At 38.2% G+C, this 20,832-nt stretch overlaps 1 protein-coding gene across 1 annotated transcript in view; it reads right to left on the bottom strand.

Moving 5' to 3' along the window:
• Positions 1-1,172: 1,172 nt before the first annotated feature.
• Positions 1,173-20,832, bottom strand: part of RALGAPA1 (Ral GTPase activating protein catalytic subunit alpha 1) — a gene marked incomplete in the record, with an annotated part of 246,933 nt that continues 227,273 nt past the window's right edge. The window contains 4 exon segments of the mRNA XM_034768622.1: positions 1,173-1,261; positions 5,479-5,481; positions 12,561-12,591; positions 13,264-13,388. Coding sequence (XP_034624513.1) covers positions 12,584-12,591; positions 13,264-13,388 — 133 coding nt within the window.

The raw sequence follows: 20,832 nt of genomic DNA, 5'->3' as shown, positions 1-20,832 counted from the left end.
TGACAATACATAATTTATATTTCTATTGTTGCCTTATGATATATTTACACATGCAGTTAGTACCAATGCCATGCTACATTTCATTATAACAGAATATGCCCAACTCAAAACAAATGTGAGCATTTCATCGCCTGTAGGAAAATATCTCTGGGTGGGTGGAATGTGTACTAATCTACACCTATATGGTTAGAAAAAACCCAGTATTTCAGGTCAGACTTCTGGAGCATGTTCCCTTTTCTTCAAAAGTACACATCACTGTAGCAATGAATTTACATCAGAAAAGTGCTTTTATGTAAGAAAGAGCAATATAGATCTAGACCCAGCAGCCTGATGATAAAGGCCACAGCTTCAGAACAGAATAGAATTTACTATTGATACAACTTAGAAAGCAACTATTATAAAAATATTTGGAAGCCAAGCATAAATAGAATTTCAGCACAGTGATTTTTTCTGGTATTTGGGCATAGGTTATGGCATCACCTGCACAGTTATGAAATGATACATTACATAATGAAGGAGTTGGTGCTGCTAGCAAATTCTCTCATTTGAACTCTGAAATGCTAAAAGACCATTTATTTTAAGTATTTTATTCTTATAACATAAATAATCTGTACACATCCTGTGCATGAACAATATCTGTGACATTTGATGAGGACGTTACAAATGCATTTGGAATTTAAAATTGTACATTCATTTTCAAATTGTACATATTTATTTATTTCTGTTACAAAGAAAATTGCAATGGGGGCACAATAAATAAAATGTAATAAGACTGCAGTCTCCAATTCCGTGTGTGGCTTGAGGTTAACAACAGGGTTAAAAGTGTCTACTTTAGACATCATCATCCTGGAAGGTAAAAAGTGCAGAGAAGAAACTACACTGAAAATAATATGGCAGCCTGGAGTTTTATAAAAAAAACCAACAAAAGCTAAAATATTAAATTACAAATAAAATTCCAGTGTCGCTGTTTAAAATAAATGTAAAGGAAAAGGCTGCGCTGGCTATGGGAGAGACACATATCAGGAACATTTTCCTTTAACTGAAAGCAGAGAGTCAGTGAACTAGGGGGTTGCTGATCATTGTTTATTAGGAAGCTGCAGGTTTCTCAATGTTTAGGACTTGTTGGCTGAGCCAGAGGAGCGGCGAAGTTTCATGGACATTCGGCTCTTGCTAGTCCGAGGAGACATTGGAGAGGCTAAATCGGTCCCATCCACCTGCACTGCTGCTGGAGTTTCGCCTGGCTGGGTCTCTGGGCAGGAGCCTGCAGAGGACACCAAGCTTGTTAGTCCAGTCTTCCTCACTCACAGCAAGGAAATCTACAGACAGGGAACAGATGGGAACTGGAGCTACGCCATCAGTGCACAGCATATACAACCCTTTACCAACTGTGGGAAACTTCACTGAACATGAAAGTAGCAACAGAACAAATTAACCCCTAAAGAAAAAACTATGCCAAGAACTCTCCCTAGTCTACAAGGTACTGTAAACCTCAATCTCTGCAATGAGACAGGACTGAAATGGACACCACCATTCCTCTTGTCAGGAGGGCAAACACGACAGCTTTCTTCAAGGATGGAGAGTTATTAATCAAACTATAACCATAGAGAAAGCAAATTCACTTGGCAGTCAGAATGTGAAGGATTAACAGCTTGGTGAGTATGCAGTGAATTCTAGGAAAGCAACTGAAAAGGCAGAACTGGGAGAAGGGGATCACTGAGGGGCCCCCAGTGGTAGGACCTAATATTTAGTAAAAAGCACCAGAAGACAAATTCCTCCAGATGCACAAGGCAGAAGCTTGAACAGATCTTACTAACTGGATGTTCTACATGCTTTATTTTCTTTGTAGAAGGAACAAGATGAATTTAAGATTACAGAAGGCAACTCATTACCTGAGCACCCTCAGAAGGCTCAGAGACTTTTTTTGAGAGCTCATTATGAAAACCACACCACCCAATTCTTCCATCCTCAACATCATCTCCCACAAAAAGATGCAAAAGAAAAAGTAACAAATGAGAGATCAAAGTTGAGTTCTCTCTAATTATTTTTGTGTGCAGAGATTTAGAACTGTGTTCGTCAGTCCCTCTTGAGTATCTACAATAAACAGAGTTGGGTGAATTTTTTTCCTTGAATAGTTTATTAGCCAAAAAAAATGCAGTTTCAGTTCAGCTGAAATTATCAGTGATGTGTTGAATTTGCCAAATAGTTTTGACCAAACTGAAGAACTCTAAATGTTTAGATTATGTCAAAACTTGAAATATTTTGTTCTGATTTCAGGCATTTTCATGTAAACAAAGTAACAGATTAACAAAACATGTAGAGGATGGGAAAGAGGATGTCCCTTATAACATTTAGCCCAGTGGTTCTCAACCTGTTTATCATTGTGAGATGCATTTGCGGCCCACAATGTGTTACATGGGCTGTAGGTTGAGAGCCACAGCACACCCCTCCCAACACCCTCCCCGCCACAGTCCCTATGCCCAGCGCCCCCGTGTCCAGAGACCCCTCCAGAGAGAGGGGCCAGGAGCCGAGCCCTGGGCGCAGGAACGGATAGCTGGGACCCAGACCTGCCGTCTGGGGCCAGGCAGCCAGATTGGAGACCCTACAGTGTGGGGCTGGACTCTGCCAGCCGGACCCGCACCCTACTGCGCGGGACTGTGCAGCCAGACCCGGACCCCAGGACCCCGCTGCACAGGGTTGGGCAGCTGGCAGCCAGACCCGGACCCCGCCATGGGGGGCAAGGCATCCGGGACCTGAGTTCCACTGTGTCTGGCAGCTAGGACTCCCGGTGCCAGACCAGGAGCGGAGTGCTGGACATGCCAGGACCTGAGGCACCGGGTCTGGAGCGGAGCCCCACCTAAAACCTAGGGATGCTGCAGCACCCCTGCAAATCCCTAGCTCCAGCACCCAACCCCCTCACTGCCAGGAGCTCCCCCAACCCACCCAAAGACCCCCTCTCCCCCCCCCCCCCAGCAGCACTCACCAGCCTCCTGCTGGTAGGAATGCTCCTGCAGGCTGCCTTATGCTCTCTCCCCTTCAGCCAGCCCCGCCCCTTGCCAGACCAGAGCAGCACATTTTGAATTTTTTTTTAGTAAACAGCTGAGCCACAGTTGCATGCTAATTGGACTGCTGCTGCATGCAGCCTGTGGGTTGAGAACCGCTGCTTTAGCCAGTGCTTAGAATACTCTCTTGGCATATGGGAAACCCAGGTTCAATTCCCCTGATAAAGTGAAGGGATATGAACTTGCATCTCCCACATTACAGGTGATTGTCCTAGCCACTGGGTTATGGGATATTCTGGTGTGGGTCTCTCTCAATGTGTCCTGTTAAAGCGTTTTTTTTTTTTTTAAATAAATATTTAAGTAGTTATTGCAGCAGGAACATGAACTGGTGTCTCCTACATTCTAGGTTTAACCACCTGGCTTATCAAGTCACTCTCACTCTCTTTCCCTGTCCCAATGACTATGGATTGCTCCTATGAATGACAACGAACAAGCCAGCAGACTCTATAGCAGAGATCCCCAAACATTTACCTTGTGCCTTCCCTTTCCATTGTCCGTGCCCGCTCCCTCCCCAAGCTGGGGCCAGGAGCAGGGCTGCAGCTCCATGAGGGGGGGACGTGGATAGAGATAAGGGGGCTGACACTGGGGGCAGGGGTGGGAGTGGAGCCTTGGCTGGAGCTGTGGTGGGGAGGCCCTCCCTCCCTGTCCCCTGTGGGGGCTGGCCTGGGCCCTAGGCATGCCCCTGAACATTCCTCCCTGCCCCTGAGGGACGTGCCCCAGAGTTTGGGGACCTCTGCTCTATAGCTTGGTAGTTAGGGGACTCGCCTAGGATGTGGGAGATGACTGAAGTATAAGTCCCCAATCCAGTGACTATTTATAATAAATGGAACAGCTTCAACAGAACAGATTGAGAAAGATCCCCAGCACAATATCCCATAGCCCAGAGACTAGGATACTCTCCTGCACTGTGGAGATGCTGAAGTTCAAATGCCTTTTCTACACCAGACAGAGGGGAGAATTGAACCTGGATCTCCCACATCCCATGTGAGTACCCTAACCTCCGAATTAAGAGTTATAAAAGAGGCCTTTCCTTCCCCCCCCCCGGCTCATCCCCTGAATTTTGTGAATCAAAGCCTTTGCTTCTGTGAAAATGTCTGAAATAAAAAAAAATTGGGGTTGAAATTAAACATTTAGTTTTTGATCCAATTCATTTCCCCCCAATTTTTCTCATTACAAAACAAAGCCCCCCAACAACCCAAGGAATTCTATTTTTACTTCAACTCAAAACAATTTTTTCCTGAATTTTCAGAATTGCCAGCAAACCACAAACTCCATTATTTACTCAACTCTAACAGATAGACTCAACTAATTATAATTAACTTGTAGCACAGCCTGGCAGATTGATTTATCTCATTACCGGAATCCTTACTGATAATTTTGGCCTGTAGAAATTATGGGTGAAATCCTGATCCCACTCAAATCAAAGGTAAAACCTGAAGAGACTTCGATGGGACCAGAATATCAACCTATATTTTTCCCGTTCCCTGGCCTCTTCCCTACAATATAGATGTAACAATCAAAACTGAGGCTACCACTCCTCAGCGTAAGCTCAATGCATAGAGGGGATCACTTTATTACACGTATAAATCTCTGAATATAATTTATTTTGATGATGCCCTAAAGGGGTCAGTGAAATCACATACTCAGGCAGAAGTATGTATCTAAAACATATTGCCATAAACCAAACCGATTTAACAACTCAGATGTTCTACTTGTCTGATCCATCATCTGCCTACTCCAAAGAGACCACAGTACTTCCCATGTTGTTCAAACTGACATGACCCACCCAAGTGACAGGGGGAGGAAAAGGCACTGTGTTATTTGTTCCCCAGCTGGTGACAGTAATTCTGTTCATGAACTAGGTACTGCATTACCAAACAATCTGGAACGGTACGATAGTGCCTAACTCACTATGTCTTATAAAAAATGCAAGTGGGGAAACACACACCCTCTTTGTTTTTTGAAATTCTATCTTGCTCTAATTTTATAATGAATTAAAGCATTTAAAATAATGGGAATTAGAGAATAGAAAACCATGGATGTTTTGCACAGCATGCCATTCACAGTTAGTGTGAAAGACCTTCCGTTTCAAGCCTTTGCCCTTTACCTTGATGTGGTCAGTGCTTTCTAGTGGAGGTTTTAGAAGAAGAAATATCACAGCATTTCTTTCTTTGTTGAGAATGAAGAAGTGATGAGGAAGGAGTGGACACAAGTGGGGGAGGGGGAAGAAAAGATAAAAGTAACAGGTGTGAAACACTAGACACGAACCGCAAAGGTTGAAGGGCATTAACAGATGAGCACAGATGACAGAATAGATAGAATTTCATTATGTAACTGCTGTTCATGCTACAGGTTAAAGAGAATGACAGGTTAGTATGTGTAATGAAGCAATAGCTCTGAAATCAGGAGTTATACTTACCGACTAAGAGTTATAAGGAAAAAGAAAAAAAAAAAAAAAAGAGTTCTATAAAATTACCTAGATCCAGCAGTCTTATTTAGTACAAATGCAACACATGCCAATCACTCTATCTTAAGCTCTTCTTAAAAGTTTGTGAAATCTGTTCAATACTTCCTTAAAAAAACCCAGACGGAAAAATAAAAATTGAAGTTTGATACTTGGCTTCTGTTCACCATTACTGTTTCACATTTTTAATATGCTCAGAATTACACCTAGCATAAAAAAAGGAATCAGCTGAAAAGATGAAATAGGGAAAAATATCAGTGTAACATTTGAGCTGTATTGTGCAAGTCAAAGGGTAAATCAGAACATGGTGTTCTACCTATAGCGTCAAGAGAATTCTAACATTCACCAGCTTTCAAAAGAAAAAACACCGATTACACTGGATAAAGAAATACTTCAAAAATAACGTACAATTTTGATTGAAGTATTACTCCAGTGTTGCATAATATTTTGTTTACAATTACTGAAGACAGACATTAGAAAATGTAAGTTTATGTATAATCTAAACTTTAAAATGTGGGTAACAGACTTGGGTTTACTGAAGAAGAGATGTCATGTAAGGCGTGTTCTACATCTGAACATATAAAACCAGAAGAGTGAAGAATAATAGCAGTTTATGAGATTTAATTCTGATAACAATGGATGGATTAAAATAATAAATTTACTGGCAATGTGTTCCAGATGTCATAGCTATCAATTTGCAACTTTAAATTCCCCTTCAGAGTTTTTAAGTCTTTCATGTAAATATTATTTTGGCCATCTTTATAGATTTATTCAAATTATAGCAAGCCTAAACAAAAATAAAGAACCTAGTTGACAAATGAAATAGAAGCAGAAAATGCTATTAGAAAAAAAGATGACTTAGTAACAATTATGTCAAATCATTTGAAAGACACTTACCAAAGGGTCATCCCCATTTTTTAGAGGACTGATGCTTGACCATGTTAGACTGTTAGTATGATGGGCTAGGTGGTTAGGATATTCAGTGATCATAATAAAGCTTCAAAATACATTCACAGCCAGTTGTGCTCATTTTAGTGGTGAACAGAATGGGAAAGTTGGAAACTAAAATTTTCATTGTTATATTTTCATTTTTTTTAAAGACAAATTTAAAAGCTATTTTGGTTGTGGTATTTAAGAAAAGATGCTTACTTTTACAATTGCTAAATATATTTAGATGTAAGAAAGGGGGAAATATAGTTATACTTTCACCTTTGTATGAGTTGAAAATGATTGAAGTGGTGGACCCAAGAGCTATTGATATACAGTATTTGACCTCATGAATTCCTATAGAATCCAGGTACATGTAACTCATTCTGCTGGTCAATTCTGACTCTCCAAAAATTTACAACATTAAAAATAACCCCTATTTTAAAATTCTGTTTTCCCAAGGCATGTTGTACCACCTGTTATCCAACACTTTCCATGATAAGAACCTGTGTTTAGTTGTTTATCACTTCAAACCATTTAGCCTGTAATTTTTCCATGCTGGGGGTCTGCCTTTGGCTGAATTTTTCTCGAAAGTTTAAAACAAAACAGTCCAGTCATTTCTGAGAAGATGGCTAGGAAGAAATATTTTGCCCATGTTAAACTCCAGTGATCTTTTGAGAAATTCCAGTACTCCTATGCTTTGGAACAGGACTTGAAATTTAGTAGGGTGGTGGTGGTGGGGCGGGGAGGGGAGTCATTGTTGCAGGGATGTACTTTTTGCTCAGCATGAAAATCTGCCCAAGTTTTACGTCTTTGAAAAATCAGTTTGCATATACTCAGAGACTTCCTAAAGCTTTGGAGCTAAATTCCCTGAAAATGTTATCTGCGCTGAACATGTTCCAGACCCAGGCTGAAAGGGTGAAGCTGGATTTTCGCTACAGTTGCAGTTTTGGGATGTTGTGGGCTGGGGACAAGCAGTGGAACTGACAACAGGCAGCCTGTGTCTCCTGTGCTATCAATGCCACTCCTGCTGGACCCACCCACATAGAGTATGACAACCTACTACTGCTATCAGTTACTCCATTAGCTCAAGTGGCAGAGATCTGTATGGTGGATCGAAAGATTCCAATATTGCTGATGAACTATGTAGGTATCCATATGATGCCACATGATGAAGTTTGTTTTTTCAGTTTGCTTTTTTAAAAGCCTAGGAAATTATACACACAAAAACTATGTTAAAAGAACATTATTAAGGTTGCAAAGCACTCAAAAGTTAGGAAAAGCCAGAATTAAGGATACCCATGCAACCTTAATTCTGCCCTCTTGTGCATTTAAGACATAGTCTTGAATTACATGATCATATACTATTTTTTACACTGGATCTGTGTCTCATTCAGTACACAGATGAGCCTACCAGGCTGCCCAGGATCCCTTGCAGCCCACCTGGTGGGCTCTGCAACTTCCAAGGGAGCGGGCTACTTTGGTTGGCTCGTTCCAGACTGCCTGACTGAGCAGCTGGCCTGGAATTTTTTTGAAAATTCTGTGTCAGTTCTTAAACAGAACCCCCCCCCCCCCAAATTCTCTTTTCTAGGGAAGATTTTGCATTTCTGGTCTTTCACTCATATTTGGAATAAAAAAGATCAAAGATTAAAATTTTTCTGCAGGATGGAAACTACAGTCTCACACAGCTGTAATTATGATCCTTGCAAGTACCTTGACCTAAAGCAGGGATAGGCAGGGGAATTCCTGAGTTCTCTCCCCAGCCCTGCAGCCTTAATAATGAACCTTTGCAGTTCTACTGTTCCTTTGCTCCCAAATTTCAAACATCACAATCCATTGCTATGCATCCGAAGAAGTGAGGTTTTTACTCACGAAAGCTTATGCCCAAATAAATCGGTTAGTCTTTAAGGTGCCACCAGACTCTTTGTTGTTTTTGTAGATACAGACTAACACGGCTACCCCCTGATACATCACAATCCATTGTAATTTACAATCCCCTTCCAGAGAGAGGTGAGCATCTTTATTCCCATTTATAAGTGGAAAATAGAGAGAGAGAGATTAAGTTACATTGAATTAATGGGAGTACTTGTGGCACCTTAGAGACTAACACATTTATTTGAGCATAAGCTTTCGTGGGCTACATGCTTTCCACTACATGCATCCGATGAAGTGGGCTGTAGCCCACGAAAGCTTATGCTCAAATAAATTAGTTAGTCTCTAAGGTGCCACAAGTACTCCTGTTCTTTTTGCGGATACAGACTAACACGGCTGCTATTCTGAAACCACTGAATTAATGGAAGAACTGAGATTAAAACTCAGTCCCACCATCCTAATCCCCGGTCCCATAACTAAAATACTAAATCTCATGGCCTTCTGTCCAAGGTGGACAAGTCACAACCTCGATATTCACCAGTTCCTTTACCTGTAAATTGGGATACATACCTACTGCACAGGGGGCTCGAAGAACTGTGTGAATAACGTTTTGAAACATTCAGTCACTAAACTATTCTCTATGGGATAAAAAGGCTCCTGCTCTGTTCAGGGATGGGCTAAATGATCATAGGATCCAGACTGATCTCATGACACAATATTGTGACCAAATGAACTGTGCTAGAGGAACCCTTTGTTTATAGGAATCAGCATAATTATCTACTATGGTCCGTGGCATTGGATTGAAAAACAGGAAAGGGGGAAAAAAAAAACCTCTTCAGCAACAAGCTAAAGATCTGAGCCTCACATTGTCAATAAGCCCTTCCACATCCATGATTTTAATATTGACAAGTTTCCTGGTCTGCTCTGCATCAGAGAAACCTGTCTTACTCTAGGGACTGGTATTAGCTCACCTAAGGTTATTGTTACTACGACCCAGGTTATTGTATTCAAAGACTCAAATACAGGCAGGACAAATATGAAGACAAAATAGCCATTCTATTCTGTTTGTCTCAAACACAGGAAAAGCTCACTTAAAACAAAATCATTTTAGTGTGTCCACCTATTCTGCAAGTCCAGTGCCTATAAGCTAAACAAGCTATTTCTCCTATAGGCTGAGAGAGAGAGATTACTTCAATTTTTAAATACTTGGGAAGTGCTGAGATACTATGGCGACGGAGACCATAGCATCAGCCACAGCTATCACCTTCTAAGAAACAACTGTAGTAACCATAATGAAGGTGACAGCTCTTTCTAAGGTCTGCATCTTCAGTAAAGTTAATCAGTGTGTTGAAGCACAATTTTATCATTCAACAATGTTCAATTTGCCCTGTTTTTCAAATATGGTCAAAACTTTGGCATATCAAAACTGACCAACGGGATGTCAGGGACAAATTTATTTACAGCAGTTGCTGATTTTGTCTTAGCTTCAAACTTTCTATAAGTTTAATCTTCTTTCCCCTAAAAGGTGGAATTGTATGCACTGCCTCCTTATAAAGCCTATCTTCATCAGTTGTACTAACATATGACTGGTCTTGGAGATCTTGGTTAGATTTAAGAAGACATTTGCCATAAGATTATTAAAATAATGGAATTGGGGCCTAGAACACTGAAAACCTAAAAATATTTTGCACCCCTCTTCATCCACCCCTACTTCTAGTCAAGAACGGCCATAAATTGTGGAATTAGTGAGCATTTAAAATAATCGGATATTCTGATTATCTATCCTGAGTTATCAAGCATATCAAATGTAACAAATATCCCACATGGTTAAGTAGAATTAAGACATGTCAATATATTTTAAAATGAATGTAAAAACTAAGAGAAATCTAATACAATAATATTTTAACCCAATTTCTAAAAAGACAATAGTTAGTGAGACAGGATGCATCCTTAAGGTTGTTGAGAAATTAGATGTAAAAACGGTTCAACCTATGGGACTAATTCTCCACTCTATTACGATGATTTTAACCCTAATATAACTCTATTGGCTTTAATGGTGTGTAAATGGCATAACAACATAGTGTAGGCCTTATATTTGTATCAGTGCTTTAAAAAAAGGGGTGGGGGAGAGGGATGGCCTGCTAAACCCAGGGTTGAGAGTTCAATCCTTGCAGGGGCCACTTAGGGATCTGGGGCAAAAAAATCAGTACTTGGTCCTGCTAGTGAAGGCAGGGGGCTGGACTCAATGACCTTTCAGGGTCCCTTCCAGTTCTATGAGATAGGTATATCTCCATATATTATTATAGAATCCTTTTGGGAAAGCATTTTGAAATCCAGGTTTGGGATTTCAATTTTCTGGAACAGTGAGATTTACTTCTGTCAGACAAGAAGAGGGTTCAGTAAGTTTGTTAATTTACTTGGAATAAAGAGGAAGAAATCTGAATTTAGTTTTAGCCATCTGCCATCAAATTGGTACCTGGTTATTTTCCAGATTTCAAAACAATTGATTTAAAACAGTGATTTCTTCATTGTTTCTCTTATAATTTACAGATTACTCGGCACACGTGAAGCTATCAGAAATATGTAACTGCTGTGTAGGATGCACTCATTTTCATTCAATGATCATTAATATTTAGACAATGATTGCATAATCTATTCAATTTTTTAATAATAAAAGAACCAAGTACTCAGGGCTCTTTGATCAGAGATGGCAATAGTGCTTTATCATATTTGTATTAACATAGTTTTTATCCATGTAAATATGTAATATGTATAAAAAGACACTTGTTTAATATAAGTTATTTGTAGAAATTAAACTGTCTAACTTTTTTTTAAAATGAAGTCTATAATAGATACAGTACACACAGTTTATACACTCATATGCAAAAATAATTGTAATATTCCCATTGAAAAATAGTTCATTTGGTAGAAATGTTTAACCTAAAATAAAGTTTTAAAAGTGTTTGTTCAAACTGAAGTTAAGAGAAAATCAAATAAGATTATTTTAAAAGGAACACAGGAATTGCCATTCCAGAACAGACCACTGGTCTAACTAACCAAGTGTTTGATAATCGATGCTTCAGAGGAAGGTGGCTATGCTCCACTTCCCCCCAAAAATGCACCAGACAAATTATGCATACTATACTTGCTAGTGCAAGGGGATAACTGAAAGTGAATAGATAAAATTAAAACAAATGCTTAAATACATAAAAAAGAGAGAGAGAGAGAGAAGGCAAGTCCAACTATGTGGAATAACTACTGAATACCATTAGGGAAGAGGCAGCACAGGGTATTTTTTCTTTAAATAAACACTAGTAATGTAAATATAAATGTTATTTTTAAATTTCTTATGAACCCTGTTTTGAATCTCAAATAGGTCAATATCCTGTAGCAATCAAGTCTGCTGGTTGATTAAGAGATGTGTAAAAAACATGTCACTAACATATTTCTTGTATTTAGCTTATTTGTTCAGTTTAACATTTATTGTCTTTAAATTTAGCTTCCCCTACTTACTGTTATTTTTTCAAACATAGTAATCTCAGTGTTTTTTAAGCTTTTCCAGTATTTTAAAGATGTCCTTAATCTTTTCTGGACCAACGAAGCATGTGTTTTAGAATTTATTTCTGTAGATCTTAGACATTTTTGCAATCAGAAAACCAAATATAAATAAGTACCGATTTACCAATTCTAATCTCATTTGATTTCTATTGTTTTAAGAAGAAAACTGAACTGATTTTACTCAACTGCAAATGTGCGAATCACAGCTTTTCAAATGGTGGCATTTTGATTTACTTTGCATTAAAATTACACAAGTTTATCAACAACAACATTTCAAGTGTTATGCATTCTTCTTCTTCTCCTCTCCCACAGCACCATTATGGATTATCTACCAACATCAATGCAAGACAGTACAGGGTACAAAACACACCATTGCCATCCAGTACTACTTGTTCATGCTGAGAAACAAAAGGTCAACACAATAAAGTGTTACTAGTTCAACAACTGTGTCTACCATTAGTTACTTTAATCCCATAACCACTGTTAGTGTTTCATGCAGACCTGGGATTAGTAAAAGACAAAAACGTGAAGAAAATGTAGTGGAAATTTCTCAATCAACGTGAAATTCTTTTTAGAGTGAACAAGGGTAACAAGGAAAGTTTGCATACAACTTGGTTAAAAGCTTAGTGCTTTAGTAAAAGTAATAAGAACAAATGGTTTTTTTGGACGTTTTGTCTTACCTTCAGATAAACAGAACTGATATTTAATGATCTAAAAAGAGGGGAAATAAAATAAATGAAATAATCATAAGGAATCACGAAATCATCATCAGAACAGGAAGGCCTTGAGTTACTCATTTTCTTACTGATTATTATTTTTATTAGTAACTGAAAATGCAGTACCTTCTTATAAAACAGACTTCTAAAGATAAGTTACCAGGAAGAAAAAAATGGATCTGAAACAATTTTGTTGCTTCTTAATATTTTGAAAATATAAAGTTGGTGAATACAAAATTTTCTTGGCATTTTAATTTGAGCTTTCACATTACAGCAAGATAGCAACCTAAAGCTGTCTTAGAGAAGGTCTAGGAATAATACTTAAGGATTCATCAGCCCACAGCCCAGATGAAATGTCACATGTACCTAGATTTTTATGAGATTTAGTATGAGCATATGATAAACATTAATTGTAAAAATATAGAACTTGGTTGCTCTACTAAAATATTTTGCCAAATCATAGTGCCAGGCAACAAACTAAGGAATTAAAGGCAACTATACAGTTGCTCAAATATGAAAATATAAAATCACTTTGTACATTTTCAGATTAATGATCAGTCTTCATAATACATAAAAGTTTGGAATTTACAGATTTTATAAGTAAGGATACTGCATTTTAAGTGTCATTAAACACTATGAAAGATAATTTCTTTATTGCATTTCTTACCTGAATCAGAGGGCAAATGGTGATAGGGTGCTGGACAGAAAACCTGAGCAGCAAAGTCTTCAAAAGTTGTGGGCTCTAGATGGTGTTGAACAATGGTTTGCAGATATCGAGCTCTCTCTTCATAGCTGGTTTACCCAAGAGTTAAGGATCAACTTAAAGTCAGATCACACATTTGCTAAACACTAAAGTCTACTCAGTAATTCAGCTATGTTAATCCCTTTAGCAAATTTATTCATGTACGTGCATATTATAAATTTCAATGGCCATTCGCAGTTTACTAACACTGAAAGTATGGCATTTTTGGATTAATTTAAATTATTCTCAAATCTTCACATAACATTATTTTAGTTAGCCAATAAAATGATAGTTTAATAGTGCGGCATACATTACAAAAAATTTTAATTAGAGATGGGTCTGAACCTAAACTCTGGATCTGAACTCCTTCTGAATATTGGGATAAGTTATATTCTGATGTGTACCTTATGGCTCAGGCTATTTCGATTATAATACTGTTCGATAGCTGGATGAAGCTAAAGCAAAATATCTTTGAATAAGGCTACATGCTGCCTTCGGGTCAATTTTACTTTCTTTTCTTATGCACCTCAAAATTGTTTCAATCTACCTAAGATTACAGATTATTTTCTAAAGCAGCAAACTGACTTAGTTATAATACTGTTTAAAATTAGGTTTTAAAAATTCTGTAATTGCAATTTGTAGGGGTATATTGTGAAAAATAACTATCATTAAACAAACAACAAACTAGATTCGCCTCTCAAAAAAATTCTATATATTTTCAATGAAAAATAACTGTTTCCATAATCCCTAAACAAATTCATGCAGTTAAGATAAATACATAGCTTAAAACGTGTATCAGAAAAAAATACCTAGTCAATTATGCCATTAAAAAAAGCAGACATATTTGTAAAGAATCTGCAGGACCCCTAAATACTGGCTAACAGAGTGTCGGAGGGCACTGACAGCAAAATACCGTACTTCCTTTTCACCACATTCTCCCTGATATTATTGACTGGAGACCAGCATCTTGAAGTGTTGTTGCTTTTGAAGAACCCTCTCCAGGCTTCTTGTTCCAGCAGGCCTGATTGTGCTGTTAGCACAGAGAGAGCGAGAAAAAAAGAGAATATTTCTGCTGTTCATGAAAGCAACTATGGAAATGGCTGTCAAAATGTAGAGCAGCAGGCAGCAACATACAATTATCAAGAAAAACTACCATGCTGACTTCATGTCGTATAGTTCCTGAACTGAGAAATCAGTTAACCTTTTCTTCCACAACTTTTAAAGTTGTCCAGCTGGACTCAGTGTGTTGAGTTAGGCAGGCCATATTTAAATATCTTACATAAGCATAAAAGAAAAAAAAATCCTACAGTATATTCTCCTTAACATGAGTATTTTTAACAAATGATTTACTCTTTGCAAGTATTAACATTTCCATTAACATTTTTGTTTGCATATTTTAGTAAGACGCAGCACAGAGTGGAGGAACAAATTAAGGGTTGGCAGTTTGGAAGTCCTGAGTTCTAATCCTGGTTCTGATGGTGACGTGCCATGTATTTTTAGGGAAGTTATTTTACCTTTTTTGGACTCAGTTTTCCTTTCTGTAAAATGGGGATAATAGCTACATATCTTTCTCATTGGTGTGCTGTGAAAAGTAGGCAGAACATGTAAAATGCTATATCTAAGCACTAAATACTATTAAACAGATGAGCCTGCCATTTTCAATTACGATGAGCAATAAAATTTCAGCCCTGAATTAAGACCGAAGATAATACGTTTTAGGTACTCTTCTGGCTTTCACGATTATATTTCAGCAATTAAAAGGGATATGTAGTGAGAATCCTTATATGTAAATATCACACAGGAAGCAATTACAACCAAGTATATTTGAGTAAATTATTCTAATAAATAAAAAAATGTGGCCAAAATCAATAAATACAATATATTTTGTCTAAAATAGTTTTCCATCAAATAAAATGGGCTCCATAGTATTCTTTGCTTATACCACAACTTGAATACATATAAATATTGAAATCAACTGTCTCTCTGGAATTTTTGAAATTCTTCCTGACTACTGAGATAGTTGAACCTCAGAAGAATTCTACCCCGAAAACATTATAATGGAAACACTAGGACAAGAAGAAATAAAAAAACCCTCCATTATCAAGTTCTTAGGTTGGGGGACATACACAGTATTGAGCCTTAACACAGGAGACTAATATAGCACAGTTTTTAAGAGGCTATATATAAGTGGTAGAGGATGAAACTGATGGTTGAAGTCTAAATAATACTACATATCTCACAACTTGTTGAAAAGCACTTTTTTTCATTGGGGGAGATTCACAGCTGCTGAATTTTCTGCAGTTAATAGAGTCCTTTGATTCACAGCAGTGCCCCTTGCACAAAAAATACTGGCCTTTGTGTATTACCAGAAGCTAATTTTCTATTTGGCTGAAAAGAGAAAAATGGGGTTATTGCTTCTCCCTCCTACAGAGCTTTTCATTATGCCTGATGCACTCAACTTCTAAGCTCTTCTGAGAAAAAAAAAATAACTGAAGAGGCAAGAGGTAGAAAAATGAGCTTGTTAGCACATTAGAAGTGAAGTATCTTGGTGGGCCCTAGAAATTCCCAGTGGTGTGTTAACTTATCACTCTATGCATGCTGGCACTGATAGTCTCCCAATTGATCACTCTCTTTTCGCACCAAAGGTGCTGCCAGGAAGCAAAGGCTGAAGGCCCACAGGAGAACAGGCTGCTATCAAAACAAGCTGTTTTTAAAAGTCTGCTTGAATGGATAAAATGTTTCATGGAAAACTAGGGTAGAGACACCTACCTGCTTTAAAAATGCTCTACTTTAAGAGGTCTCTAAATGAAACCTTTTAGTTTATCTTGTTACATCTGAAGCTTATACATAAATAAGGCAGAAATGAGGCAAAATTAGTATTTCGAAAGAGACCAAGAAATTCCCAATCTGGATGCATACCTCCAAGTCTAAGGGGGGAAAAAAAACAGTCCTGGTACAGTTGCTGATTTAGTTGGGCAGTACTTGTTTTTATTATATTATCTCAATGCTGCAAGACTAATATAAACTTCACTTAGCATACCCAGCAAAATCATCCGGTTAGCAGAGTTGCTCATTTTATCAACATTTAATAGAATTTCTAATAGCTGGCTGAAAACAGCATCCTTGTCAAGCTTTTTTTAAAACATGAAAGCCAAGACCAGAATTACTACTATTTCATATTGTATGGAGACAATGATCAATTCTTTAAAACAAACAGCTTTCATATATTAAGAATCGAATAACTGAGTGTTTGGGTTTTAATGTAGACTAACATACTTGGCAGCATTTGGAAATTTACTAATTCACAACCCAAGAGTAATTTTATTTTTTAAACCGACAAACAAGTTGATTGTCATGGTTGAAATGATCTAATTATAAATTGTATATGGATGTGAATATCTGCAATAGCAACTATAAGATACAGTAGTTAATTTCTACTTCTATTCATAATAGGCTAGATATTTATCCTTTAAAAGGCTGCTCTCTAGGGAAGAGTTATTAGCACCTATAAATTGCGTGGCACATATAAACTCAGTGGCTAAAAATAATAGGCCAACTCAAGCTGTACTCTCATTGTGAATGGATGTTGCCACTAGCATTGGCAATATAGATAGATTGGGAGGATGCAAGGATGGACCAAAAGAGGAAGAATCTGGGAGAAGAAGTGTCTACATACACAAGCAGACAAATTTAAATCTGGAACTACTGGTAACTAATTTTATTAGGAACAACATGCTAAATGCAATGAAAGACAACAGATAAAAAGGGAAGATTACTTGTCAGACAGGCACTCTTTCAAGTGAAGCAAGTGAAGATTCACAGGTCTAAAGCAAAATCTACAGATTTTGCAGAAACTACTAAGCTGTATTTATTGCAGGAGAAGTTATTCAAAATTTTATCAATACAAGGAAGAAAACACTAGCAGTACCCTTACACATTTTAAATGCCACTCACACGTCAATCATTGCAATTAACAACACTGGTATTCATTAACTAAATCATTTTACATATGTATTCATTATCTTTCAATTACATCTCTTAATACTGTAAATATGCAAGCAGTTTTAGAACTACTGATTTGCACAGGGGAACCACCACTGAACTCTTGGTTGTCACATTAAATATGAGTAGGCAATCTGTCAGAAAAGCAACTTCTCATGTTCCTCCTCCTAATCACTCTCCCTCCTCTATCACTGTTGACAATCTCAGTATCTTTATCTTCAACTTGGACTACTCATTAGGTCCTCACATCCAGGCTGCATCTAAATCTTGCAGATTTTTTCTGCATCACATCTCTAAGATACAGTCTTTCATATTCATCCACACAGCTAAAACTCTCATCCAAGCTCTCATCACATTGTATATTGATTACTGCCTTTTCTCTGGCTTTGACAAATGCAATCTTACCCCATTCATATCCATTCAGAATGCTGCTGCAAAGATCATTCTAGCCCGTTGCTTTCAACCATGTCACCACCCTCTTTGCATCCCTCCACTGGCTCCCCATTTTCTATTGCATAATACATAAGCTGCTTGTCTTCATTCTTCTGGTCTTTCATGGCCTACTACCACCCTTTCTATAATCTCTTTTTCACTATCAAAATGTTGGCTTCCATCTCGGATTGCCCAACGATGTCAGCCTCCATCAGCCACTTGTCAAATTTTCCAGCAATCACTTTTGTGCTTTTTCCCATACTGCTCCTCATGAGTGGGAGAAGCTCCCCATAAACATCTGTAAAACAACTTAATTATTTTCCTTTAAATCTGTTTAAAATTTTTGCCGTGCGTGATGACTATAAAACTATTGATCGCAGTTAGCCACCTGTGCACTAATACTACTGCCTATCATGCTGACCAATATTGCCTCAATGTTTCCTTATACTAACCTGTGTCTGTCTCCATGTGTTGTCTCGTCTTATACTTCAATTGCAAGCTTTTGAGGCAAGGGCTGTCTTTTTGTTCTGTGTTTGTATGGCACCTAGCACAATGGTGTCCTGGTCCATGACTGGGTTCCTAGGTGCTATGGTAATACAAATAAATTGTATCCTAGATATTTTGTGAATTTTAGGTTTTCTTCCTTTGTATCATAACTAATTCCTCTACATCACCACCAAAATTCATCCTTTCTACCCTCTCTTTACTACTACTTAAACTTCTAAGCATGGTGTTGTCATCTTTCAACTTGATTAGTACAACCTATCCTCTCTGGCCTCCCCATTTCTCACCTCTTAGCCTTTCACATTAACAAAATGCTGCTGCTAAAAACATCTTCATCTCCTGAACTTTTGATCATAACTCTCCTCCATAAACACCTTTGCTGACTTCCTCCCCCTCCTCACTACATTAAACTCATCTCCTCAAATTCACTTTCATTTATTTAAATAACCTGAGCTCTGCCTATATCTTTTCTTAGTAACAGCTCCCCAAAAACGTCTAGAAACAGGCCAGACTGCATTGCTGTAGCATATGAATACAATTCACTATTTTTCTATATAACCTTATTTTACAGATAAGAGAACTTGGATTTTATATCCCCACAATAAACTGGGAAGACCTATGGTAAGTACTAGTTTGACTGAGGTAGTAATATGCATCTTATTTTGTAGGTCAAATAAATATTAATTTCAAATGAGAAAAGAAAAAACCAATATCAACATCTAGCTATGAATATTAACATTATGTCTAACAATATTTCATTTGACAGCTCTATAATCTATTACATCATTACCATAGTCTCAAAGTACTTGCAAGATGTTGGAAGAAACAAAGAAAGAGAATAGTTTGATTGAGATGGTATTCATAAACAACCTGTGTTGTGGAGAACCGATTCCCATTTATGAAAGTTCATACTGAGGGAGTTAGCTGAGACACATGTGGTCCACTAATTCAAATTGAAATGCTAACTCAAATAGTTGAAATTTATGAAGACACATCTCCTTAAAGAGAGCACGTGAAACTACATTAATATAAGGGTTCAAGAGAACTTATTGTGAACAAATTTAAATGGTACACTTTAATCACAAATGATAGTTAATCTATAGAATTTTTCTAAGGAACAGAAAAAGTGACCTATCATTTCAGAGATTTGACATCAATAAGATGTTTATGCTTAAGCCTATGCATTATCAGATGATTTTCTAGTCTTTGAGAACATTTGAAAATACTTCTAAGACCAATTTGAACTCCTGAAATATCCTAGGCTCACACAAAGGTTCCAAGGTTTTGGCTCAACAGTGTTATATGATATTGGAGGAGCAAAATATGCCTACAAGAGAGGAGATCCATGCTGACAGAAAGGTACCAAAAAGCTGATCAGGTCTGAGAAACTGGTAGCAGAACTTTTTACACACCTTTCATAACAGCATGAGGAAGGAGGGGTGGCATTCTCTGAAGGTTCCCAAGTGGAGAAAAAAAGATAATGGGCTCTCCACCCACAGTTTTTCCATCACTGAGACGATCTCCAGTTAGGAGGAACGGCACTTGCAATGCAACACTGCTTTGTACAGTCCTCTGAGTTGATTCACAATCCTTTGTCATATGGAGTGGGAGCTCCAATCTGTACTGACTTTTAAGTCATGCCAACGGTTTAAACCAAGATTTCTCAACCTATGGGTTGAGAGAGAAAATTTGGGTCACCAGAATGTTTCAAAGGGTCACGTGGCAGCTCCTGTCCCATGGAGCTGGCTGGGCTTGCCTCCCTGTCCAGGCACTGCAACCTCTGGGGTCCCAGCGCTACTTTGGTTTAGCTCAGCCATCATGACAACGAGTCCGGGTAGGCCAAATTTGAATGAGTTGCACTTCAATCCCATGAGGCAGGTCACAACTCCACTCACACAAATGAGAGTCAGGGGGCAGGGCCAAACCTGAGCGGTGCTGCAATTCCAGAGGTTGCAACACCTGGAGTGGAGAGCAAAGCCTAGCGAGCCCCATAGCACAGGAGCTGCAGGAGGCTGCCACCACTGTGGGGTGAGTGCTGGGCAGGACCCAACCCCCACAGAGGGGGCAGGATCTGACGGAAACCACCCCAGGGCCTCCACCTCCAGATTATTTACTGGGTTGCGACAGGCCATAAATATTTATAAATGAGTCTTGAGCCCGAAAAGGTGAGAACCACTGGTTTAGACCATATATGTACACAAAACCATAAGCCTAACAAAGACAAAGGGAAAGTTTTACTGGACTGGAAGATGAGCTGCTAAAATGGAAGCATCTCTGTACAACTATCAATTTATCTAGACATTTATACTGCAACATCACCATGTTGCATGAAAGTAGAACCTTTGAGCACATATGAGCATATTGCCTCAGGCGAAAGAGGCTTTTTTAAGGGTAGCCTAAAATTACTGTGTGACCAAAACATAGCTAAGAAGACATTTTTAAGTAGCAAGATTAACTCAAAATGTGGACATTATGAATGATTATCAGAAATACAGGAATGACTGCCTCTCTGGATGCTGTGATTTGATTGTAGATGGCATGGCTATGACAGACACA

Source organism: Trachemys scripta, chromosome 4 (assembly GCF_013100865.1).
Source record: "Trachemys scripta elegans isolate TJP31775 chromosome 4, CAS_Tse_1.0, whole genome shotgun sequence".
In the NCBI taxonomy this organism is placed as follows: Eukaryota; Metazoa; Chordata; order Testudines; family Emydidae; genus Trachemys; species Trachemys scripta.
The sequence above is the reverse complement of the archived record's forward strand: the minus strand, read 5'-3'. Positions and strand labels throughout refer to the sequence as shown.